General features: G+C 41.9%; 1 protein-coding gene across 3 annotated transcripts in view; it reads right to left on the reverse strand.

The window, feature by feature from the left end:
- The window catches only part of EVL (Enah/Vasp-like), a 151,361-nt gene that overhangs the window by 122,195 nt on the left and 1,602 nt on the right, over positions 1-27,564 (reverse strand). The window contains exon 1 of one of the 3 annotated variants that reach the window (XM_034061824.1): positions 5,036-5,126. The exons of 1 other annotated variant lie outside the window; for it this stretch is intronic. In XM_034061824.1, coding sequence (XP_033917715.1) covers positions 5,036-5,058 — 23 coding nt within the window. In that variant the 5' untranslated portion in view covers positions 5,059-5,126. Of the gene's footprint in view, positions 1-5,035; positions 5,127-27,564 lie in introns of those variants that run through there. One more of the 3 variants, XM_034061821.1, reaches the window with a different exon arrangement.

Raw genomic sequence — 27,564 nt, forward strand, 5'->3', positions numbered from 1 at the left:
AACTACCTTCAGCAAAAGGAAAATGCAAAACTAGTTCTTTTTCTCCTTTTTTTAATTTAGTGCCATTCTGTGTCAGAACAAACCCATAGCATTTAGCTTATTGGTCACAAATCAAAGGATGAACTCTCAAGAGACGAATAATGCAAAGGGTATTTATGGATCTACAGGAATCATAACTTGCACCCCCTGAGTACATGCGTTTTCTCTGATGAGATTCATCGTACGAAATATTCACATTTGCAACATGAACAATGAGACTTGCCAATTCCTGTGTGCAACCAAAAGCTTCTGTCTCAACAACGTATTTTTATGAAGTTTTGTATCAATTTGCCTGTATCCTGCCTGGGCAGGCCTGGAGCACTACTTGTCTGCTGAAGATGGGCTGGCCACTTTAAGCTTATTCACACATTTCTGGCTATTTATTAAGCATCTGAAGGACAGTTTAAACATGACAACGCAATTGGTGAGTTCAGCAATGCAGGTTATAAGGGGCTGAGATACTGATTTTGGTTTGCCAAAATACCACCCTTGGGCTTTCTCCATTTTGAACTTGTTCTTTCCCTTTTGTGTTAGCACCTTTTGACAACAGTTACACTCCAGTTCTTTTTCTCTCTTGTCAGAAAACACTAAGTGCACTATTTGGTGTGTTTTTCACTAGCTGCTCCATCTAACCTGGAAGGTCAAAATCACTGACTTGAAACACCAATTTGTTCCACTTATCTGTAGCGGTGTAACCCCATTACTCCTCTCCACAAAAGCTACCCTCTTGTAGCAACCAGAATACTCTTTTGGCAACTTTCCTGATGCTTCCTGCTCATCAATATGATCATATTTCTTGTAGAAAAGAACAGCAATCTTTTTATGTTGTTTTTAAAGAGCAATTCATGACACAACTAAATCCCTTCAAGTGCTTCTCCTACAGCTTCCTAAAGCTGCTTGTCTATTCAGACTGCAGAAGTTGCACTTCTTAAAATTAGTTTATTTAAAAGGCCTCCTTCTTAGGAATTTTCAGCAGAAGACAATCCTGTGCACTGGCTGGAGCACCAGCCTTTTGTCCCTTCCTTAAATCATTTTGCTATTTCTTTTGGGAAGAAAGAAGGAAAAGATACCTTCATTTATGTTTTAATATCATGTCCACCTTCATAAAAGTATCATGCTCACCCTTTATACTGTTCTTTAATAAATGTGCCACCTATCTGGGAGGTAGCTGAATGCTTGGCTGTGATGCTGTGAATGCTGCAGCTAAAGTCAGAGCACACATCTGATAGGCACCTGCCACAAGGATTCAATTTGCAGAATTAAACACAGAATTCTTCACTGATTTGGGGTATTCAGTTTTCCAAAGAATCATCAAACTGAATCAGGTTGGAAGGTACCTCAAGGATCATCTGCCTGGATCCTTCAACCCGTCTTGGCAAAAGCACAGTCTAGACAAGGTAGTCCAGCTGAACCTTGAAAGTATATAGAAGGTACCAAAATTCCTTGGTGCTGAACCAGTTCTGCAGCTAAACTCTATCATGAAATGTTTATAGTTAAGGTAAACTCAATGCCTGCATTTGCTCAAAGGCACAAGGGATCACCTACTCCCATGAGGCAGCACTGACTGCTGCTTCGGGGACCAGCAGCTGAGAGGTGCCACATGTACCACTGTTCGTTTTGAACTTTGCTTTCTATTTGTCAGCAGGTTCCTTTTCTGCTGCTCATAGCCAGCTTACTTTGAGAGACTCATTTTCCTTCCTGTAGCATTCTCAGTTTTGCTCAGCGGATGGGGGAATAGAAGACGCAGTTAAAAATACTGCGATGCTATGGTGGGCGGTGTAGCAGAAATAGACAGACACTAGCTCACTGCGAAGAATACCAAGTAATATCCCAGAAAGATAAAGGCATAGCAACAAAAGAAAATGCATTTGTGTTCTGCTGCTAGAGAGCTAAATCTGGACTGAAGATACCAAATGAGGGGTACTGCTTGTGGCCAACTGTACAATACACCTGTTTGCTTCATGTGCAAAGTCATCTGACAACAGAGTGGTCAGCAGGAGCTCATGAACGTGTGGCTGATGAGCAATCTTACCTCCAATTATAAACAAAATGTATGTGAGCTTTGGAGTTTTATGAAGATGGAGCAGAAAATCAGTAAGAAAATGGACCCAACTGGTATCACATAGAAACCAGGAACCTACATAAACTCAGAAGAGGCTTAACTCCTTTAACCCTCACTTTAAAAGCAATTGAAGTTTTTTCAGGGGATATTAGGCTCTTCTCAAGAGGAAGATAAACCAAGCTTGGCTGATACAAGGAAGTATGAGATTGATGTATTTACCCACTGTTTTTTTCTGAGGGTTAAGTCTCTGTTCATCCAGCCAGTAGCTGCAGGACTAGTATTTTATCCCAAAGGGCTTTACAAATCAGTGTTCCACAAGCAGCACACCAGGGTCACTTATAGCCCTTAAGTGAGACACTCCTGGAGGGAGATCCAGTGACTGCTTAACACTTCACAAAAATACCCCACCACTGTTTCACTAGGGAAGTGAAGAAAGCCACATCAAACTGAAACCAATGGGGAACTCAGGCAGCCAGGCTGCGGTGACACCTCCTGGCACTGGGCCGGAGTGCCACAGCCCCCACCATCCGTATGGGGCGTCCTGCGGGTCTTTAAGGCCCAGTGTGAAGGCAGAAAGGAAAATGTAGGATAGCACATACCAAAATGACATGCAGAGGTTTCCATGAGCAGGCACCAGTGGGATCACTGCTTCTCTAGACACTTGGCTACTCAAGCCCTGTAGCTGCACTGGAAGATGGAAACAGCCACACTTCTGCAGCATGTACATGAGCACCAGCTTCATGTCAGTCAAAATGAGAGGGAAGTGCAAGCTTATGTTTTATGCACATGGAAAATGGCACCTGTAAAGAGCATGAGGCCACTAAAGACATGGGGCCAGTAATCCAGAGAAGAGTGCCATCTACTGCTCCATCAACTTTGCTTCCATGAGTCTATGGGACTGAGACTTACACCCCACTGCTCTAATAGACCCTTTTTTTTCCTTCATCTTGCAAGCCATGTTTTGATCCCACCAAAATGTAATATAGCTACAGGCATGAGAATAATCATACCATAAAAGAACTACCAATATGCAGATACAACCTTAACAAAACACCATGGAAATGCCTAACAGAATAAATGCCATTTAAACACTGCCATACAGAAACCACAGCCCTACCAGTTAAGATTTAAAAGAAAATGTCTAGCATTCTGCACATCAAATGTTAATACTATTTTCAAATCAAGTCTAAGAGAGAAGGACAAGTAATTTAATAAGCCTAATGGGTGTGTAATCAGCATTTGACCTTTCTTGCCATAAAAGTAGGTGTCTTCCTGCCCCAAGATGCCTAGGAAAGCCACTGAAAGACAGCTAAGGCTTTTAAAACAAATTTTTTAAAATACCTATTTTCTTCTTTGTAGATTTATTGAGAGTTTCACTCTATAAAGAATAAGACCCAACCAACTGGGTGAAATACGAATAACTCTGTGGGCACAGTAAATGGCATAGTAAGTTTAGGGCCCATTTGCAGCTTAATTTACAGCCAACAATCAGCTATGTCAAGATTTCAAGCATCTCCTGACAGCCCTATGACAACTGCAGTTACACAGCATTATCTGGTCTTCCAGTAAAATCTTTTCCCTCAGACAGCATCATACTGCATTTCACAACAAAAGTAGACATGATCAGCCTGTATCTCCCCAGCCCCTAAGGCTGGAATCAGAACATTTGGGCGGGTGGGGGGATGCCTTGTACCTGCTTTTACTACTTCTGACACCACTTAATTCCACACAGAACCAATCACCAAATCACAAGATAAGGGAAATTGCCAATGCATTATATGCTTTAACAAAAGGTAGAAATAATGTTAATATTTAATCTCAGGTTAGAATGTTTCATTTGAAAATATTTGCTAGAGAATGTTCATTGTATATACATTGTATACACAGAGAGGATACATCCTCTCCTCTAGTTACACACTTGGTCAAATAATCTCTTTTTCTGAAACAAAAAGAAAAGGGTATTTTTAAGGTACATTATAATAATAATATATAGACAAACATATCATGAGGTGATCACTAATGCTGTTACAACCTTGTCACCATTTTACCTGGACAATTTTATAACATGAGTTACAAGAACTGAACATACTAAACAAAATAAATAAATAAATAAAAAGTGAAACCCACCCCCCCATAACTACTGACCAGAATTTTTTCAAGTCCAGTAATGTTTTATTGCAGATAAAATAATCACCTCTTATAGTGAGGGCAGAAATTCCATTTCATGTCTTAAAACAATCTGTTATGGTTTTAAGAGACCTCAATACTTGCATAAGGATGGAGTTATAGTGGGGGTGGGACTGAATGAGGAGAGGGGGCAGAGGCAATACTGAGCAGAACCAATATCAAATAAAAGGTGCTAATTTTATATCCTAACAATCACAGTTGCTCAAATGTTTGCAAACAACAAACCAACCCCAACAAACTTAACCATATTGTTATTTCAAATGTAACTCATACAGAATTCTGCAGCTACAAGATTATGAAAAAGAGATGTATACTCTGCAGCAGCATAGAAGATAATCCTATATACAATCCCAACATCAAATTTCTCTTCTCAATCACAATCAGTATTCTATCTCAAATGAGCATCTGCCAGATTCTGCAGAACCAAAAATAGCAAAGACCCCTTTTAAACAGAACAGTTTCTGGTTTATATTTATAACTACGCTGTACTCGCTGCTTCTGGCTGCACAGCGATGAAATCTGTGCAAGATATAATCAATTACCCAGCTTTGCACTTCATCATGCGGTTAGCTACCATTACCTGCATCCTACCCCTCAAGCACTTCTCCCCATGCATAGGGTAGAGATTTTAAAGCATGAGAAATATTTGCACATGAAGAGCTAACTGAAGAGCTGACTGACATTACACAGCAAAATCCTTGTGAGAACAAAAACCAAGCACACTGATGTATAAAACAGAGAGCCTACCTGAATTCTTCAAATGCATACATGGCCTAGTAACTACACAAATGCTCTGAAATTTAAAATAATCTTCTTAACGTGCAGGAGGACCATTTAGTTTGTCAAGCTGCAGCGAAATGCATAATGACGAGACAGTATATTTGAAATATTCTGAAGAGAAAGGGTATGCAGATACTGGCCTGCAGCCTACAGCTCAGCCAGCTGCTGACAAGCAGCAGCTAACAGGAAAAGGCGATAGAGTACCATGTGATCATTCCTGCAAGTCTGATTAATGCAGTATACTCCAAGAATACAGGCTGATATCTTTATTATTCAAGCCAAATAAGTCAAATACTGTTCATGACAGGCCCCACAGCTAAATTATCATTCACATGCTAAATTAAAATCGGTAAATGCAAGCAGAGGATGCTAAAACCCTAAGTATATATCGTAACCAAAGAGATTAATTAGGCCCATTCAAGCTGATTTTCTTACCTTGCAGTGATATTTTAGTCTGTGTTTTTATTCATATGAAACATCAGTGATGGAACAAAAGACTGCAGCCACAAACCTCCCCTTCCATGAATGCCAGAACATTATAAGTAGTTTATCTGCTAGAAATCATTTCCTCTGTAGTCTATACCCAACCACTTTAACTCCTTCAGCCCTGAATTCGTTGCCATAAATCCTGTTTGCGGTACCATGTGGGCTTTTTAGGGTTTACAGGGTTAACACCACAAAATCGCAGCGGTGCAACTGAATGAAGTGGGATAAGAGCCAAAGGAGTCATAGCTGCAAAATCAAAGGGAGACAGCAATGAGGAAAGTTGAGAATTTCGTGGCATTGCAGTGTGCAAGTGAAGATGCTTCAGCTGCCTAGCAACAGCACACGCAATCTCCATGGCAACAGCACAGCGAGCGCTGGGGTCAGAGCATCACTGCTGCACACACACCCAGGGGTGATAAACCAGAGCCAACCTCCCCCAGGCCAGGCACAGCACCCCTGTGCCAGGCACCTCAGCGCCAGCAGGGAGAACTGGAAGCAACAAGGCACCCTGGACTCAAGGGTTAAGTTTGCACCTACTCTATGCAGGGCAGTCCCACTGAAGTGGAGTGTGGGAGCAGATGGGCATGCTCCTGGAATAGCTCAGCAATGGACAATGCATCTGCTCCTCCGAAATAATGTGGCCTGTTGCACACCCTGGTTGAATAAACACAGCTCACAGTGCAGGGGAGCAGACCCCAAAACTCCAAGAGCCAGAGGTCACCATCCCCACAGCAAGACCCTTGGAAATTTTGGATGTAAAAGACTCACAGACTGGACGAATGCCACTACCATTTTGTTTCAGGACTGCATGGGTCTTATTCATGGAAGAGACTGGGAAGACCTTGCCAAGGCCGCCAACAACCACAGCTGAACTCTGTGATGCTCAGGAGAGACAGAAGCAGGTTTTACTATGTGGTTGTGCACCCACTAGCTTAGCCTCAGCATCTTTGCCACAACAGTGTGCAGCAACCTAAGGATGCCAGCATAGTGCAGGCAGAAAGGGAACAGGTTCTGCCACTTGGCTGCTGGACAGAGAGCAAATTAAGGGACAGGATTGCTGGAAATGACAGATTCAAAGCCTGGGAAATCAACCCCTCACCTGGGTAGGAGAGATAATGGGGCAGTGGGAGAATACACATTATCTAGGTCTGCTCCAAAGCTTGACTTGCTTCTTTTACTGCTAGAGCTGGTTTCCAGTATAAGGAAATGGTTTGTCATATGAAGGATTTTGGCTGGAGTCTGAAACACCTGACCCAACTACAGCACCTGAGGTTCACCCTGTTTTAGGGCAGTGGCTGCCCCACTGAACTATGGGATTCAGAGACTGGAAAAGCATCTGAAGTAGTGCCAGCCACATCTCCTGGACACAGTGATCTGTGAAATGCAGAAAGGGCCGGAGTAAAAGTCATTCAGGGAAAAATAAAGCCACCAGCACTGGAAACAAAGAAAATCTGCATTTATGTGGGACATGATGGTTTTAATGTAGAAGTGACCTTGGGTTTTGTTTTATTTCCTTTTAAACAAATGTGATAGTGTTAAGTGACAATAAAGGCACGCTGCAGGAACACCAAAACACATGCAGTCACACCATCTGACAGAAATTAATTATTCCATAAGCATCCAGGGAAAGGACTGTGAGGTAGGTGCTTCTGGCTACAGGCTAATGAAAGATTACAGCTAGCAGAGAGGAGAAAAATAAAACTGGCAAGAAAAGTCATCTTCCATGTTTAGGCTGAACTTCACCAGAAGTATGCTTACTGTATACAGTACCCAAGCAGCTGGACATGGGTGAAGTGGCCCCTGTCAAGCAAGTGTTCTGCTACTGACTTTGTAGGAAACAGGGTTTTACCTTCAAAGTCAGAGCTAGCCAAGATTCCTCATGGGTGAACGGGGGAAGTCTGATCTGCTGTTTTCTTGTTCACCACAATCTTCCTCTAACTTGAATTCAAGTGGAGAAGGGCTGGTTTTTACTTGAAATGTGTTTATTTTTCATGCTAGCTAAAATAAAAAACCCTATACAGAATTAACAGCAAATGTACTGTTTCCCCTAAGCATTCATTCTTCTCGAAACACAGTTGACAAAAATCACAATCTGGTCTTCCAATTTCTGCAATTTCTTAAGAGCCACTGCACAAATAAATAGTCAACTGTTCAAGTGAAGGCTTCCATCATCAATGAAATCACTGTGAAGGACTTGGAAGGCAAACATCCTCCAGAAAGCTTTTCTATTCAGTAGAGGTCAGCTGCCAAAAGGTTTCAGTATGATAACTTTTTTTTACTTGATTTTTTTAGCCAGCATTTTCAAAGTGCCCCATAGCACAACAGACAGCAAGAGCAGGGCTCCCGTCCTGGGAGATAACCGGTAGTGTCACTTGTGGTTAATTAATTACTAGGATTCCCATATTAGATGGTAAGATGTGAGACCATCATGTCATATTGTTGACATGAATGAGGCTCAGCATGCAATTAGCTAACAGAACCCGCAGAGTCTTCAGAAAGTCACATGAACGCATGCAGTGGCAAAACACATAAATAAATACAGGATTATAATACCTCCTTATGACTTCTTAGCAAAGATGACTGTATCTTCTCATGCCCTGCGCCAGACTTAAGGTCTCCAGAAGCAGACAGAAACCACAACCAGCAATGAAAGTTCTTATAAGGAGTTGTTTATTCCCTGCCTGGCTGTATAATCAGCCCAGAGCTTTGATGAAAAGTGTCCTATACATTGCCATAAAACCAAATCATGTCAAGGAAAATTAAAATGACACTAAAGATTGGGTGGGACGGTTAATGTAAGGGGAACTGTAGAGCCCAGATCTCACCTTGTGATTCCAGGCTGGATAGATGTGACAATGAGGGCTCCCCTGCCACTGAGGATGATCCGTGGCTTTGGAAAACTTATTGCAGATGTAATTCCAGGCTCTGACAAACAAGTATGACTGTGACAGAAGTTGTCAAGCTTGATGAAATCTTGACAAGGAAGCAAAGGATGTAAAGAAATCCTGGAAACAGACAAACCGGAACAAGGCAGAGGATAATGGTGAAATTTCTGGCTTTAGCTAGTATTTAAGTGACCCTTGTATGCTACATAAATACTAGAGGGTATTATGATACTAATGCAAGCTATCAACACATCAACAGGTATGTGCTGATACCCTGCATAAGAACCTAGTTTCTGCAAGAATAACATCTTGCATTATTGGTATTCAGCGTATCAGTGTATTTGAGCCAAGATTCCACCAAAGCCTTGGTCAGATGCTAGATGACATTATCAGATTACAAGCAGACTGAGGTATTTTAATGAGCTAATTATCTATTCCCTTGCTGAAGTAAGGAAAAAGCTGCTAAAACAGTGGACTTCTGTCTTTAAGCCTATACTATCATTATACTGAAGTGATACCTAGACCACTCTAAAAAAAAACAAAAACCACAACTGCGCTGGAAAATCCAGCATTTACTTCCATTCTTGAGGAAGAAAACATAAAGGAGAAGGGAAATGAGCCAATAAGAGCATATATAATATGTATACATTCACAACAGTTCAAACATTTCTGCCTAGTGGAGTATAGGGTGATCACAGGCAGCATCCAAGAATATGCTGAAAAATCTCCTTTCAATAGGATTGTCTCTGAGTTCAAAAGTCTTTCTTGGGCTTAAGAAAATAAGATTTAAAAGGATTACTGAAATAGAAGAAGGAATAGCTACCTTAGTTTGTGGAAAGTTGTAGAAATAATTACAGTGCCCTAAAGTTTACAGACAAATGATATATTCAATATTGGAGTATTAACTCAAACCTTCAGCTGTTAAAGGAAAGGGTGGATGTGGCAGAAATGAACATTATGATTCCTCTTCTCATCAGTGTAATTTCTGTTATATGTTGCCTTAAAATACTACATTAATTTTGATCCACAAGAATAGTCTGATCCACATTCAGACAGCTCCTTTCACTCTCTGGTCTCCAGTTTGACCACTGAAGTTTGATTTTGAGATGTTAACCTTCACCAAAAGAAACCCCTGCCTGTGTCCCATCCTCATTTATGTAGCTTGAAAGTATCACAGCACATGCATATTTGCCCAGCAAAAATCGTATTTGTCCCAAATATGACTTATGCCTTGCAACACTCGAGGCTTGGCCTGACCTCAGGAGAGCTGACATGAGGTCTTTCCCATATTTTTCTCCCACAGCTTTACTCTTATCATACTGGGAGTAGCACATACCATTTTCATTAACAGATACTCTGTACCAGGTGCAGATGCGCATGCAGCATCTCAAAGGGCTGAAATGGGATGTTTTTCCAAATACAGTCCCACCAGCCTTATTCTAGTGCTTAAGGGAAGATTCACTGAAGTGAACTAGAGAGAATGGGAATCTTACTGATTTTCTAATCAGCCTTTGGGGATAGCACCAAGTCACAACTTGCAATCCAACAGAACTGAGCCAGTCAGGATGAAAACTAAAAGCTCTATATGGATTGTTAACATATTGATCACTGCAATGGTACCTGAAATATCCAGGCAACTTTATGACTGTACGGTGCTGACTGCCATATAAAGCTGAAAATGGAAAAGGTCCTTAGCACTTCACACAGACAAGACAGAAACAGACAAGGATATTTGACATAAACATCAAATCAGCAAAAGAAGGAATATGGGCAAAGCACTAAACATCCAAAAACTAAGATTCAGTCTGTACAGCTTGCAAATGTTGGTTGACACGACCAAGACTTGGGTACTGCTTATGAAAAATTATTTCAAAGCATACAAAAACCCTTACAAGGTAAGATACAGGGCTAGATGGATATGAAGTGCAGGGCAGTAATGTATTATTTATTCCAATTATCAAACATAGCCTTTTCAATACAGCACAGATTAATTTGAATCATACTGCACATGGAAACCCCCTTAGTAATTATGAATTATTCTGCCTCAATATTCACCTGACAACCACACCATCTTATACCTTCCATATCTTTGCTGAACAGTATCTCAATCTTTACAAGCACAAAGCAGCAGACATTGAGGACTCTTTCAGAGAAAATACAAGGAATTGTGGGCTTCCATTTGGAAACTTCCTTCAAGGTAGTTGTAATCAGCCAATTTGATTTTTCACAAGTTGTGAGGGATTAAGTGAGAAAAAAAGAGAAGTGTGAGACTAAAACTAGACTTGCATTATCACCACTACCAAATGAAATGTCAATGGATATGAAAGCAGTACCTGAATAAACCACGGTAATCCACTGAAGCACACATTGGATATTTGCGTGCCTTGTATACACCATATATCAACAAACACAAACCTGTGTACTTTAGACATGAATACAAATGAAGGTATTCACATACTACCATAAACACCCTAACTTGTAGCCATTTTCCAGGAAGCCAATGGCCCAGATCTTATAAGCACTTAAATTATCCAGTAACATGTTTGTAGTGAAAAGCAGCAGCCAACATGAAGCAAGCAACTTCCCACACACAGACAAGCACATTAGTGCCTACTGAAGTGGGGACTCATTATCACATACATTGGCAGGCCAGAACTTATTCTGCATGGAAAATATCACATCTACTTGACCTCTTCTCTGGTAAACATTAGAAGAGTACTCCTAGTAACAACTGAGTCTTCTTATGCCTCTGTACTTTCTAGTTAAATAGTAGAACATAGGAGAGAAATCAAGTCTAAGTTTTATACTTCTGCTTCTGTCTGCCAAAAGTAACCTCACACCAGAGTCGATTACCACGCATCTGTTGAGCAAGTTCTCCGTAGCATAAGATTACAGCACCAAAGTCTTATACGCTCTTAGCTTACAGAGATTTTACATGGACATAATGTCAAACTTCAGATCAGATCATGGCCCAGAATTTCACCTGGGACATACAAGGCTGGAAGACACTGATGGTGAAGAATATGCCAAAACTTAGCTGCACTGCTGTAACATGAAGATGTACACTGCCCCTGCTTCCAACAACAACAGAAAAGAATAAATTTTTCTTTCCCTTGCAGCTGAGGCAAAAGATGCTAGAATAAAGATGCGAAGTGATTATTCATTATATACTGTGGAATTCTTTGTTCAGAAACAGCTTCAAACAGCAGCACTGGACATAAGCCATGGTGGTTTCAGAACATAATTTGCTCATTCCCATGAGAACATACGAAAGCTTTGATTCCTCAAGGCCCATCAGCAGTTTTATACACTAACCCACTGCTGGCAGGAGGGAGATGCTAGTGGTGTGATGCTAGAGGAGCTATGCTTCTACACAGAGAAAGCTCACACCATCACCTGACACAGGTCAGGTTCTGGCCTACTCTGCACCAAGTCTTGACTCCAGTAAGGCTTTTGATGGTGTCTCCCATCACATCCTTATAGACACATTCATCACTGTGAATGTAAAAACGCATGATGGGGGAGTGAAGAAGACAGTCAGACTCTCCTCAGAGGTGACAGGACAAGAGATTGAGGGCACAAATTTTGAAATATAGGAAATACAATTCAAACATAGGAAGAAACTTTTCTACCAGGAGGGTGGTCAACACTGGCACAGATTGCCAAGAGAGGCTGTGGCATCACCATCTTGGGATATATTCAAAACTCAACTGGACAAGGTTCTGAGCAGGGCTTGGATTGGATCATTTCCAGATGTCCCTGCTCCATGAGCAGGACCTTTACATCCCTTGGGCATAGCACAGCTTGCTCCCAAAGTGTGCCTGGCTGCTACAGCAGCTGCTGCATGAGTAATATCAGGTCATTCCCACAACCTTTTCCTTTTGTGATATCTCTCATGGGATTTACTTATTGACAAGGCATGCTCCCTAGGCAAAGAACACATAGTGGAGAAAGATTATACACAATCTGTAACAAGAACCACCAATGCATTCAGACTATAACTCTGGGACTTCATGCTGCCTTCTTCCCATAAGGCTGGAGCAAAGTTATGGGTGGCCATGAGTATATTCTACAACACAGGAGACAGCTCAGGGATGCTCTTCTTTGAAATGCACATGGGTTGGCCACACTGCGGTCTGCAAAGGGTCAGTGCAGCCAAGGTGTGGGTTTCTGCCAGCTTTACCAATATATTTGCAAAGCACCAGGGAGACCCAATGTTTTTGAGCCAGGTATAGCAAGGAGATATGTTTTATGACATTCCATGGCAAACCAAAATAGCAGGCAGTTTAAGTTGCAAAGTATTGTTTTGAATACCATGTTTGTATCCTTTATTCTTCAGATAAAGTGAAGATTGAAAAACTGATTTTTTTTAATTATTATTTTTTAAGAACCTGAGAAATATCACAATTCTTGCTCTTTGCTGCTCCTGCAGGACTCTTGGAGAGGATCCACTAGTTTTCTTAGTGAAACAGTATTAGATCTGATCCTTTAATTAGAGGAGGTGTCAAAATGAATACAAAAGTATCTTTTTTTACATATGCTGCATGTTACACTTTAGATTCAAATGCATCTAAATTACAAAACCAGCAAAAGCCATTACAGAATCCATGAAACCAGGCAGCTTTCAGGACCCCATATCATCTGAACATCATCAGTTTTCTAGTTTTCAACAGTAGCAGAGATGAGATTCAGTTTCCTAACAGAAGAATAAACACTAATATTCACAAAGAAGCAAACATAGGTTTGAGGCACCTTGCTTTGTTTTCTATGTCCAGAATTTTCCATACCTCTCCTAATTTTCTTATGACTTATCTAATAAGGTCCAGATTTCTGAGGTGGGGAATGGAAGAGTGAGGGAAGTCACACTTCTTGCTTCAGGACTGCGTAGTAAAGTTACTGATGAAACCTGAACTCTCATTTTGGCTCTGACATCTCATTTTGGTTCTGACAGACCTCTGCTCAATGCACTAGCGGTAGCTTCAACACATCAAACCAGTACTGCAACCTGTCCTAGTGGCCCCCACATCCTGGCCATCCACCGCTACTGTAGCAATGTTTCTTGCAGCCAAAAGAAAGCAGGAGAGCTCAGGTGCGAGCAAAGTAGGAGTTCACACATACATACAACTTGGCCATCAATAATTGCACAGCTTGTCATTTGTCAACTGACTGATCTCATTTTCTCTGTCTTTAAAAAGCCACTTACTTTGGCTATACAACTGTAATTAACTACCTATGGTAGAGCTAGCAGCATTTTTACAGCCAAGTAAGGAGCAGCAGTACAAACTGTCCTACACTACAATGAATCAAGCTTAGTACAACACCTATTGCCTCCCTATCTGTGCTGAGTCAGTCCTTTTCACCCCTCAAGCTGGAATGCCAGGCATCCTATGCAGAATACAGCCAGTCTGTCTCATAACCGGGTTGCAACCTTGGGAAAAGCAATGGGATACACTTTTGTCCACCTCAAAACTGCACAATGGTGGCGTACAGGACCAGGAAATGACAGAAGGGGAAATCAGGAGTGTGTTTTGCAATCAGAGTGGTCTTGGCTCTAGATCCGCTGTCTCATATTTGTACACCAAACCCCAGAGCATCCTGCAGCAAACAAAAGCTTTTTCCTCCAAACTGCTGTAACATTGCACAGTCTCACTGCCATCCTGCCTAGCATTGCTTGGGGTTCAAACCAGTTGCCTAAACCTAGGTGTCCAAGCACATATACAGTGTCTGGCATTGAGCTGGGCTCTGGTGTCCCACGGGTCATGACCATCAGCCACCCATTCATCCTCTCAGTATTTCAATCATCTGCAGTGGAACCAGGCACCAATTCAGTTTAGACTACGGACTCGTATATTTGCATGTTAAATATTTATTCATGAGCCAAATCCTACTTCCCTCATCTTTGGAGGCAAGGAGAGGCGAGCATGACCTCTCTTCTAACACGAGATACATTTGTCTTTCCAAGTATGAATGACTTCCTGAAGGAAATGGTAAGGTCATCACAGATAAACATCCCACTTTGAATCCTGGTTTAGCTAATTTCTAATAAATGAACCTACAGAGCAGTCAGTGCATCCCAGTGACCCTGTAATGGAAGACAGAAATAGCAAGGCTCTGGAAATGAATTCCCGAGACTCATAATATGAGAGATAATCACAAAACCTCAAATACTATCCAAAACTTATTCCCATTGCTCACAAAATTCCTCTAAGTTTCCAGCCACAGACAGGCATTCTTCCACATTTTGAACTCACATTACTGTCTCAGAGCACTGCAGATCAGCCTGTCCCTGATGCCTTCTCCTTCCAGTTTCACATTCCTAATTGCATTCCCCATATAGTCTGCAAATAGCTCCAGCTCTCTTAAGTTACAAGTATCCTGCTTTCCCATCTGCTGCCATGGGTGCTACCACTCTGCTACCTCAGTCTGCTATTAGATGAGCATAATATTAAGTGATATTAGGATTATCAGATAGTCTTGGTGCCTGGGAAGCACAAGTACTGCTGGACCCTTGGGCTGTCTCTGCTCCAGGCTCACCACCTCCTCCACCTGCCCTTTCTCCAAACACATACCAGCACTAGCCCAATACTATCTTGGACACTACAGTGGCAGGGCAGTACGAGAACAGATCAAAGCAAACCTAGTGAGAATAGTGAAGGAGAGGATCTGATATCTTGGGGAGAAGTGTACCCTTCACGGGATGTAAAATCTGATGGGCAAGTACTAGTCCTACAGCCAGACTATGTTGCCTCACCCTCTGTCCCTTGACTTCTCGACATCTCCAAAAACTAGTATTATTTATCAGTATCATTAATGCTTGAGGGTGCCCTTTCTGATATCAGTATCATGACCAGATCCATGTGATGTTGCTCACCATTGTGCCCCAGGTCTCCAATGTCAGTGTGGCCTGGAGGTACTCTTCCCTCAGGACTTCACTAAATTGTGCAGCTTAACTCTCTGCAATATTTTTATATGCCACTGGTTCATCATAGGGACAGGGGATTCAGCAATGTCCACAGCCAGTTTTAGCTTATAATCACAACTTTCTTCTCTAATCCCTATTTCTCTTTCAACTACCTCTTCTGAAATCATTTTCAAATGCTGCTGTGATAATCTTCTCATTCTCCCCATATAACTCCAAGACTAAAGTGCTACTGTCTCTGACACCTTCCCTTCAGTTTATTATTAATCTTTATCATGCAGGCTCTTTTATCCCCCCACAGTTCCTAAGGTGTCAGGAACATAAAGGAAACATTCCCAAAGAGTGCAAGGAACAAAAGGGTGATGGCAGACTGGATTATTTCTAAACAATCCCACACTTACATAAACAGAAGGAAGCACTCAGCAAATGAGTAGTGAAAAAAGAAGGCTATAAAATTAATAATTATGATAGAAACACCTGTGAATCTGCTCAGGAACACTGAAATACCAGTTTTTCAGTTCACCTTTGAAACCCTACTTTTTTTACATACTCTGGACTAGACAGAAGTCCAAAGGGGTCTTTGGCCTCTTTTCACCAACATACTGGGTTCTCCTCAAGCAAAAACCCCTGGCGAGGGGAAAAAAGGCACACAACACTTGTAAGTTATCACTGCAGAAACACAGGTGATTCCTTGCTGGAGAACCGTATAAAGGAAACTGTCACAGAGCCAAAATATTCTCTTGTGACAGCCAAGCTTGCAACTTTCCAAATAAGGCCATGACTTTAAAGAGCATGTCTTTTCAAAGCCCCAGTGATTTTCATTGTCTCATGAAGAAGCACACTGTTTATGTGTCTGGGTGTGCTGATATTAGAACAGGATGAGATGGGCACAGTTTGGTGGTTACAAAGCCTGGTTTCCAGACAGAGCGAACCAAATAATCACAGGAAGCTTCAAGAGGCTGACAGCACCCCTTTGGCTACTATTTTGGAGTGATTCCTTGTGCAAGCTGAAACTAGGGGGTGTGACTCATAGAATCATGGAATCACCTAGGTCAGAAAAGACACTTAAGAACCTCAAGTCCAACCATTAACCCAGCACTGCCAAGTCCAGCACTAAACCGTGTCCCTAAGTGCCACATTTACACCTCTTAAATACCTCCAGGGAGGGCAACACCACCACTTCCCTGGGCAGGCTGTTCCAGTGCTTGACAGCCCCTTTGGAGGAGGAATTTTTCCCAATATCCAAGCTAAATATCCCCTGAATACAATGTGAAGCTATTTCTTCTTGTCACACGGGAGAAGAGACTGACCCCCACCTTGTTACAACCTCCTTTCAGGCAGTTGGAGAGAATGATAAGGTCTCCCCTCAACCTCCTTTCCTCTAGGCTGAACAATCCCAGTTCCCTCAGCCAGTCCTCACAGGACTTGTGCTCTAGACTTTTCACCAGCTCTGCTGCTCTCTGGACATGCTCTACCATCTCAGGATTGTTTAGGTAGTGAGAGGCCCAGAACTAAACACAGTATTTGAGGTGAGGCCTCCCCAGTGCTGAATACCAGGGGATGATCACTTCACTAGTCCTGCTGGCCACACTATTGCTGATACAAGCCGGGATACTACTGGCCTGAAGATGCTAACATGGACAGCCAGCATTTCCTAGTACTCTGGGGACAGACTTCAGGCAAATTTTGAAGCACGGTATTATATTCCTTCCAGCCTCCCAAAGTTCAAAGACTTTTGCATCAAAGTTAGAGCTCATGTTAAAGTTCAGAACAGGTTTCAAGTCATTACTCTACTTTTCAAATACTAGTTTACTCATCTTCAAATAAAGAAAAAGAAAAAAAGTTACGGAGTTAGATCAACTTTGCTGTATCTAGTTCATATTTATTATCCTTTTTCCTTCTGAAGCTGCTCCAACAGTTGCAACTTGGCAAACTGTTTAAAATGATCAGGTGCTCCAGTTCTAATACTTGCTTTACACTTGAAGCACAGCACTATGAAATCAGATTTTTTTTCACAGTCCTTTGAAAATAAAACAAGCCTTTAAAAAACACCATATGCAAAAAACTTGCATTCCAGTTATCCCATCTTTGCAGTTAAAATGTGCCTATACCAGTAATAATCATATGGCAAAAACTATACTCACAGAACTTTAAAGTCATGGACAGAAGAGAAAGTAAAGCAGTAAGAAAGTGGGTCAGTAGAGCTTGTGTGTATTGAAAGCTACTTAGGTGATGGCTATTCAGAATGTACATGCTATAGTACTACATAGGCACAAAGGAGAGAATAAGTCAAAGGAGAACAGTACAAGCCAGAGCCAAGTAATACATGACAGTTGCACCTAAACACCATGGTGGTACTTAACTTCAAGCAACTCCAGCACAGCTCATCACTTCTAGTATCCCAACTACATAAGCCAACAGAGGGTGAACTTGCAGCATACGAGTAGTGTTCAAAGCAAGGTGTCTCTTGCACAGAGGGTTGACCTGAGGTGAAATGAACCTCCTCCTCTCCACCTTGATTACACATTCACACTCCTGCCTTTACCCTGAGGAGCACCATGTGGCCACAAACCAGGTCAAAAGCTGGCTGATCCAACAGAAAATGGATGGATTTTCTCTGTCTGGATTAACAAGACATCCGACAGCAAAATGCTCACAACATCCTACACAAGGAGAGTGGTGGGAAGGTCATTCTAGAGCCAGAGGGAATAAACACACAATTACACCAGTTTAGGCATAACAAATAAACTGCCCTGTAGGGTTTACCTGCATGAGAAAACTCTAGAAAGGTAATCTGAATTAACATTTCTGTAATGAATCAAACCACATCAGATCCCTGCAGACACACTCATTATTAATTAAATCAACCCTATTTCATATTTAGTACAATTTGCTTTGATGTGAATTAAGCTTAATCAAATTAAGGTCACTTGAACGCTGAATCGGAAAATATACACAATGGTTTCATTTAGTTTACCTAATTTACTTTACATTCACATTTTAACTGATTTGGATTAATTTTCCTTCACATCCTTGTGCAGACAGCTTTAGAACACGGAGAGAGAGAGCAGAGAACATAAGAGCTGGTGGAAAAGTCTCCCCAAAATCAACAGTTTTGAGCTGTCAAAGAATTAAATCCCCAGGAAAGGGGTACTACAAGCTGTGTATCCTGCTGATAACACACTGGCAGGGCTCACTCTCCCCTGTCTCTCAGTCTTTACTAAAGATCCTCTGGAGCCCAGAGGCTGGAGAGAGAGAATCAGACTGCGGGTCCTCTCCACCCTCCTGCATTTGCAATAGCTGGACAGATGGTGATGGGTCATAAGAAATGCATGTCTTGAAGAAAACTGAGACAATCCTCAAGGAAGCTGAGGTATTTGATGTGGTTACCTTTTAAATAGCAGCTCACTAAAATATTTGATGTGTTTTGTACCATTAGGAAAACACAGAAGTTACCCAAGTTGTTGTTTTTAACAAAATAACAAAAATCATAAAAGTCTGCTTCTCGGGCAGATGTGTTAAAATTACTTATCATGATTATTCACAGTTTTAAGATCTTACTCTACTTTTACTTACTCTCCTTCAGCACTTACAAAGTCACCACTGAGTCTTCTAGCACACTCTCTTCACATTCCTCTCTTCACATTCCTCTCTTTTTACCATTACAGAGATTTTTCTGTATACACAGATGTGTAGAAAAATGCACTCTGTCATATTTAGGGCACTAGTCATCTAATATTTTCTGCGATGCAGGTACCATCTGTGAATCTGAATTGCAATTCAGGAATATCATATTGATATGGGTGTTGGAGAATCAGAGATGGAAATTGATATTAGATTATAATCCCACTGTGTTCAAATACAAGATGAGGACTCCAGCAAGGTAACCGTAGCCTCTAAAATATCCAAGCATACCTCTAAAATGTTTGTTCAGGGAACCTCTAGCTGTGTTATTTGTTTTGCAGTGTCCATTCAGTATTACCATCTTTCAAGGGTCACAAACGGTGTCCAAACCTTTGAAGCAAAAGGATGATGAACAAACACTGATGGCAATAACAGGTGACAGCTGATATCAGGGTGCAACTAAGTCTGCAGTGACAGATTTTGACCAAAGTGACAAAGAGATCAAAGACTAGAGACCAGCGCCAAGAATAAGAAGCCACAGAAAGCATTCCTGAGTAAGGAATTCAGCGTGGCAATCCTTACCAAACCATCATCAAACCATCCTTATCAGACCATGCAGTAATTTAAATTTGAGCTCTGGAAGCATGAAGTCACCACCAAGAGGAGGGTTTGACATGGAGCATCATTTCCACTTGGGCTGCTCTGACTGCCCTGGCCTCATCACAGCCTTCCCTCCTATGCCCCGCAGCACTGCTGGTGTGATGCTGACATTTACACACCTCCATGGTGAGCTGGTTTAGGGGATGGATCCTGAAAACAACACTCTGCTTGCAGACTGGGAGCACTGACTAAACCAGAGCCACACCAGTAGCAATGACAGCCCCCAGTATGCTCATGACGGTGGTAACGGGTAAATGCATGATGCAAGGCATTCACCATGCACACTTCTGAACAAGCTTCATGGCTTGAGACATATATATTGCCCTTACAAACTCATTTCCATTTCCCTAGCTTGCTGCTTGGCTCAGTCTCCCCTCTGCTATTTCTGTAACACTCTCATATTTAATACCATGAAATTTTAAAATAGTCTGCTGGCTCAGGGTTTTGAGTTCCTGCAAAGGGGTGCAGTCACGCAGCTCTGGCACTATTTTTATTTAGCAAGACAGGACAGAAGAGACAAGCAGGCCCCTGAACCTCATCCTTGGGTGACATCTTGAAGACTGAAAAATGTTCCTTGTATTCAACAGGACAGGCACAGTGAGACCCTCACCATACACACACGTTCCTCAGTTATGCTAAATTCTCTGCCCACCCTTCTGTTCACTTCTTGTTTTCATTTGTGCTCGCGAACCTCCAGAAGGGAAGGACTCACCTCACCTGCCTTGCCAGGATGGCCCCACCAGCCCCAGCCCTCCCTAAAGCTTCTCAGCACACCTTGTACCACACACCTGCCTCCTCCACTCCCCTGAGGGCAGGGGTTGGTTTTGACTTACTGCCAGGTTTTCAGTTAGTAATTGTTTATATGGGGAGGGACTATTCTAAAGAAGAGGTGCTTATGTTCCTATTTGCATATGCTAAAAGTGAGGATTTCCATGCAAAGGACAGGAATAGAGTAGCTTTTGCTTCCCTTCCTAAAAGCTACAATATTTCCCCTGCTGCAGTCTGCCCTCAAGAAGCAAGCCTTCACTGCTCCATCAGACCCCAATCTTGTCAATACTTGCACATGTACTTACATTTATCACGGTCAGTGGTCTTATCACAACAGTCATTAGGTTCACAAACATCAAGGATGCTGCTCCCAGTAATAAGATTACAAATGTGTACAAGTCTTTTCAAGATTAGGACCTTAATGCCGTGCATCAGCTGGCTTTCTTCCAGCTTCCAGCATCAGATGTGGGCAGCTGAAACACCCGTGGATGAAGGGGGATGGCCATTTTCAGGCTGACCTGCAGGCACAGCAAAGCACTGCACTGGTCTGCTCCTGGGCCTGGGATGAGCTAGACGGCCCCGGGGATCACCACTCACCACAGCAATTCAGGTGGCAGTTGTATGTGATTCATATCCTGGGAACTCCTGTTTAACAGCTCAACGTCAATTAAAACAAATAAATACAAAGGCAAGAGTTGGCAGGTCAGGCTCTGGGAGGATCCATCACAATGCCAAGCTATCAGTGGAGGCACAGGGAGGACCCATCACAATGCTGAGCTACAGCTGGAGCCGTTAAACAACGTTGTGAGTTACAGATCACTTTGGCAGCAGCTGAGAAGCAGCACTTCCATGAGCTCCTCTAATGGAAGACACTGAATGCGCCAAAGCGCAATGAAGGAACATAACTCCTCATTTCACCTACTCACAGACGGCTCTTACTAGCAAAACGACAGGGACAGATATAGGACATTTTATTAAGCAAACAGGTAAAATGAATAGATAAGTCCATGTTTTCTCTTTTCCACGTATCCAACTAGTGAAAGACATTAATTGCCTGAGAATAGCAAGGCTGCTTTATTTGGACGATTCAAACCCTTACTTCTCAATGTAACAAACGTGGGATCAAAAATTGACTTAGGTTCACCTAGATGATGCATTCGGTTATTTAATAGAAAGATTAGCATGCAAATGTATTGCAGCACTCAACACTAATTCATGACAAAGTCATAATATTAGTTACCTCATTCTGTCAAAACATACTAGTCCAGTATTTCTCTCATTATAAATCACAAATCCTTTTCAAAAAGCAATTCACAGATTACCTCAAATCCCAGTACTGTTTGGCAGGTGGAAAGTGAGTGACAGACAAAACAGTCATTTAATAAAATTATGATTTTGGTATCAAAAATATTTGAACTGTAATAGAACAGTAAGGAACTAGTGGACATGGGTACATACATAGAAACTGTATGAAAAATATGTGCATATGTGAATGATTTTAATTTATTTGATTCTGATTTTTAAAGGTTTTTGTAGGCATTTTTGAACTGTATTTTGATGCCGTCTGCACCACAAACCACAAGTTGAGTAACGCTGGGCTAGCCAGTGCTAAAGACATACTCCTACTCACCCAGCACACATGTAACAACCTTATTTCCAATTACATCTTTTCCACTTGAATTTACTTATTTAAGCTAACCTTTTATCATGAGCATTCACAGTTCTGGTTTATTTAGCTGTTCCTGCTGTATGCAGACATACACTCATGGAACACCCATGCAGCCATTCTCCCGATCTGTGTACAGCTACAGAAAAAAAATAGGACACAGCACACAATTAAAGAGATTATGGTGACCACAGCCCGGTGTCTGGCTAATACCATTTCAGTGTATTTTCTGGATCTCCTCATTACTGAGGGAGTGGCTTACTGATGAGGGATAAAGGAAGGAAGCACAGGAAGGAAGCAACGGACATGCTGACTAAGAAGAAGCAGTGAATGATGGGAAAGGGAAAAGAAGAAAGGGAAGGAGGGAATGAATGGATGTCAATACATGGAGAAATGTACTGTGATGCTTAGCACTTAGTACAAATTTGCTTGTAATCCTCAGAAATGCTTTTTGAACAGGAGGCTCCATTCTAGCAAAGCAAGGACTTCAACAGGACCAAGCTTAAGCACATCCTTAAATTTTGTGCGAGGCTGAGACCTAGCTACTTTAATTATCTTAATTCCCTCTCAGGTGAGTACTGCCATCCTCTAGCAGATAAAGAAATGAACCCAAAAAGGTAAAGAGATATAACAGTCACAGACCAGCTGAGGAAGCACAGCATATCTGCCCCGTGGAGCTCACCACATCGACAAAGATCAGACCTGAGCAGCTTTGCTGCTTACTGTTGGAGCATCTACCCATTCCTGCACCTGTGGCACACTACAGTTCATGGTACTACATTAAGCTGAGTTGCTTTAAGAAGCTTACATTTTTTTTTCTTTCCAGTAAATCAAAGAAATGATCCATCCTGGCACCTATGTAAATCTGAAGAAACACAGAAGAAACCTATGAGATCTCAAGTTGCAGGAATGACACCTACTGCCTGAGAAATGAATTGCTCACCTAAATGAGGTCTGCACTCAATGGTGAGTGCCTTCCAGGGAATAAACCAGCACACAGACATGACCCTGCAATAAGCACATGCAATGCAGAAAGCCAACTGTATGTGGGACTCCATCAAAAGCAGCATAGCCAGCAGGTTGAGGGAGGGGACTTTACTTCACTCTCGTGAGACCCCACCTGCAGTCCTGCATTCAGCTCTGGGGCCCCCAACATAAGAGGGACATGAACTACCTGGAGTGAGTCCAAAGGAAGGCCACAAAGATGATGAGAGGGCTGGAGCATCTCTGCTATAGAGCCAGGCTGAGAAGGGTGCTTGGAGAATAGAAGGCTCTAATGCAGCCTTTCAGTACTTAAAGGGGGCTTATAAGAAAGATGGAGACTTCTTTATTATTAGGGCCTGTAGCGACAGGACAAGGAGAAATGGTTTTAAAATTAAAGTCAGGGAACATGGTAAGTAGTTAGAAAATACTCATCCATACTCCCAGCAAGGCTACAGAGCTTGTAGTGCAAGCACTGGGAAGCCTGAGTAAGAGGGTCTGCAGTCAGGAAGAGGAAGAGCAGGAGCAGCATCTCAGTAAAAGCCAAATTTTAATTTGTAGCAATAGCATTCCCTGGAGAAAAAGTTTTATGAGCATTTTTGGTGGTGCCAGGGAAGACTCCCTCAGCCTTGCAGCCTCTTGCTTGCTCCTACCCTGTATACACACCCTTTGTGCATGGAAAGTGTGAATTTTCTTTTCTTCTGTCTTTGTATGTAAAGACTTCATGATCTGATTCACCCTACCAAACCACAAACGGCTACGTTAGCACAGCTGAGGGGAGCAGGAATGAGAACTCAGAAGAAATGTATAAACTAACATGGAACTTGAAACAAATGCAAGGCTTGGATGCCAACATCAAGAAGGAAAATCAAAAGTTCCTGGCCCCCACGTCTCTCCCACTCCAGGACTGTGAAATGTCCCGTGAAATGTAATGCTTCTCTACTTGCTGTGATGTTACAGAATGACACTTTGGATAGCCAGAAATGTGAAGGGGGTTTCCTGGCTCAAATTTCTGGTAAAGGCTTGCCCAGTCTGTCTTCTCTGATTAATAGAGATTCAAACACTCTTAGAACTCTCAAGTAAAGGATAGTTTCAGAAAGACTGTCAATATAATCCCGAGTGTTCGCTCAATGTAAATATGCAGTCTCACAGGAAGAAACATTTTGCAGTGCTAAATACCTCAGAAATTAAAAAGAAAAAAGACCATTAAAAAAGACCCAATTTGAACTGTTTTCAATTTCGCACAGTCACAACCCAGGCTGAAACACACTGAGTGCTACCAGGTAATGTATGCACACACCCATAAACATACAGCCATTACCAGGGGAACAGACTGGGTGAACCATCAGTTACTCCACTACACACGATGCAGGCTAGAAACAACCCCACTGGGCCACGTAGTGGGAAACAGCCTATCCTTACACGGCAAAGCTCACCTTGGGCTAATTAGCCAGGAGCAAGGTAGATGAACCCAAGCAAAGCTTGTGTGCTGCCATGACTTGCACCCCAGGGGCTTGATGGCAGCCTGCCTGGAAGACTGGTGTCTTCGTCTCCCTGGGCTGCATTACAGCCGTACTCCTGAATGGATGGGGCTTTGCAAGGCTCAGATGCATCCTGGTGGAAGCTCTGAGCTGTGGTAGGATGGCTTTCGGTTGCTTCCCCTCATTACAGTGCATTAGATCAAAAGGCAAAGGAAATGGGAGTCTTGGGTAGGTGACTGAAAAATGCCTAAAGGCAATGGGGCAAGGTGAAGAAACAGTGGCAGATACTCCACTTCTCCTCTCTCAAACCTAGGTACAAGGCTGAGAAAAAGAAAAAAGGTAAGCACTGTGGATCTGATTGTGTCCTGCAATGGCTGTGAAGAAAACAGAAAATACTTAGAAAGACTACGCAGACACCTTTAATCATGGCACACTTCTAATGGAATTGTTCTGCATTAGGATGTCTGTTTAACACAGTCTGAGTGATCCAGGACAGGACAGAAGTGAAACACCACACAAAACCACAACACCTAGCTAAACAGACCTGCACACACTTGAAAGATTACCTTCAGCCTTGATTATATCACCACAAGAATACAAGACAAAATACTCCAAAACAGAGAGAATGCACAAAAATGTTATCCAGAGTTTATGCTTTATTTCAGAGAGAGGAAAAAAAAGCTTATTTTTTAAGTATACAGGATAACAATTCACGTGAGGGAGGTACAGCTGGCCTGCCTGTTCACATATCCTGACAGGAAGGGTTTGTTGATGGAAACCCATCATTGCTTGGCTTCCAGTGACCCACTGCTCCTGCCTTTGCATGGCCTTAGCCAGCATGATGTGACCTTCAGCAGAGCCCAGCATTTGCTGACAGAGGAGTTTGCCTGCAGCTAGAGCTAAACTACCCCTCTACAGATCTAAGCTGAGCTAACAAAAGCAATTTTCTAGCAGCAGCACAGTGTCCACACTTGGGATTTTGCTGACAAAACCGTGACAGCCAAAGCACTGGGTGACACCAGCAGAACTGCCTAGCACAGATTTGGCTTGAAAGGCTGCAAACCTAAACATACTCAAAGGCTTGACTGCAGAAGGGGGTAGGACAACTCCCAAATACCCTCAGGACCCCACAGCCACATACACCACGACTCCAAGGCACACAGCAGGAGTTAGAGCATGGTAGGACATTAAACAAAAATCAGCCAAGTTACAAGTATATGGCTCCAGCTCAGAAATCAGTTACTAAGTGACAAGGTTCAATGAAACTTTATAGACAACTTGACCTTATTATCAATCTCAGGGGATGGTACTGTTTTCCTGCAGGAGACAGTACACTGGGCTACACAGGCCACCAATCCGGTGACATCAGTAGCCCCATTTGTGACATTATAAACACAAGCACCACGTTCTGTTTTGTTACAAATGCAAACAGAAACAAACAGTAAAAAAAAAGCAACTTCATACAGAGCTCCAGCTACCTTCCAAGCAAACTAAAAGCACTGTTAAAACTCCAGAGTTATCTCATGAACTGCTTAAGGAACAGAAAATGTGGAAGATGTGATGAAATGCTCAATACATTGTGTTTATTGGAACAAAATTAAAGATGTTGCTTGCTTATGTCTGAAAACAAGAGGTTTAAAAAGAATGATGTATATATGCTTCCTGTTATTTGAACAGGTTTATACTATGAATATTCAGTTTTTTTCTCAGGGTGTTGCTCCATCCCTTTAAATTAGGGCTAAATATGACAGCTCTTCAGGATTTCCAGTTGGCAGCTATACAGATATGTCAGAACAAAAAGGCTGACCTTAGCTAGCAAACTCTACAAATGTGAAGGTGCTAAGGGACAGGGTTCTCCCCAGCAACTTCTGTACTGAAGTCCTTACCTTGGGTTGGATTAAAGCACGTGCTATCACAGAAGAGTATGGAGGTATAGTTTTAACCTGAATAATCCTGTTTAGAGGATGTTTCCGTCTCTGGATATTCACTGTATGATCCGTTTAGAAAAAAAACAGAGTGCTTAAAGTGGGAGACTTTCCCCCACACCACTGCCTTGGGACCACAGCACAGGGAGCCAACTTACACTCACCACAGTCATGGCAAGGAGAAGGAAGGAAGATTTCTTTCAGGGATACACCCAAAAAGCTGCAGCTGGTTTTTATTTTTAAGAACAGAGTCCACTGAAACACAGATGCCCTATAAACTACATGTACAACTAAGAAATGCGAGGTTACACCTCTGTGGATGGGATGTAAAAGACCTTATTTTGATCTATGGCAATTTTCATAGACATTTTCCCAAATACGAGCTAACTCTGTTACTTGCATGAATAAATATCTGCTGTAGAATAACCTCAACATTTGTTGTACCAAAGCAGTATTTTTAACGCTAAGAGATAATAACACCTCTGCTCTTTAGCATTTTCTACCCAGGAATCCTAATCCATTTTTGAGACGGAACATCTATTATAATCTGTTTCATTACTAAGACCTGTGGTACACCCCCTCTGCACACACTTTATACCTTTGAAGTGAAGGCATAAAGAAATTATCAAAAAATGGAAACCACCACATAAATGCAATTGTGCAAAGAACAGCACTGTAATCTATTCACCATAAAAAGCAATATAAATAAAACACACATGGCTTACAGAGCCTGCCAGGGTCTTTTGGAACAATATCCTATGTTTATTGAATAAGAATTTTTACTTAAAAATATTTAAGGTGATTTGTAGACATATAATTACCGATAAGTACAATCTATTCAGAAATACCTGCATATGCAAGGGAAAAAAATCAGTAATAGAAACCTTTAAAAACAAGAACTCATTAAAAAAAAACCACAAAAAAGCAGGTATATTAAAGTATAAAAGTGGCATTAATAAGAAAAAACTGTAAGTGTGATACACCTGCAGATGTCAAGTGTCATACAGGGAAATCAGGGAAGGGCACAGTATAAAGCCCTTCACACACAGCCGCACACACAGACCAGCTCAGGGTACTAGATCCCTCATCTAGACCAGACAC

Source organism: Melopsittacus undulatus, chromosome 4 (genome assembly GCF_012275295.1).
Source record: "Melopsittacus undulatus isolate bMelUnd1 chromosome 4, bMelUnd1.mat.Z, whole genome shotgun sequence".
Classification (NCBI taxonomy): Eukaryota; Metazoa; Chordata; class Aves; order Psittaciformes; family Psittaculidae; genus Melopsittacus; species Melopsittacus undulatus.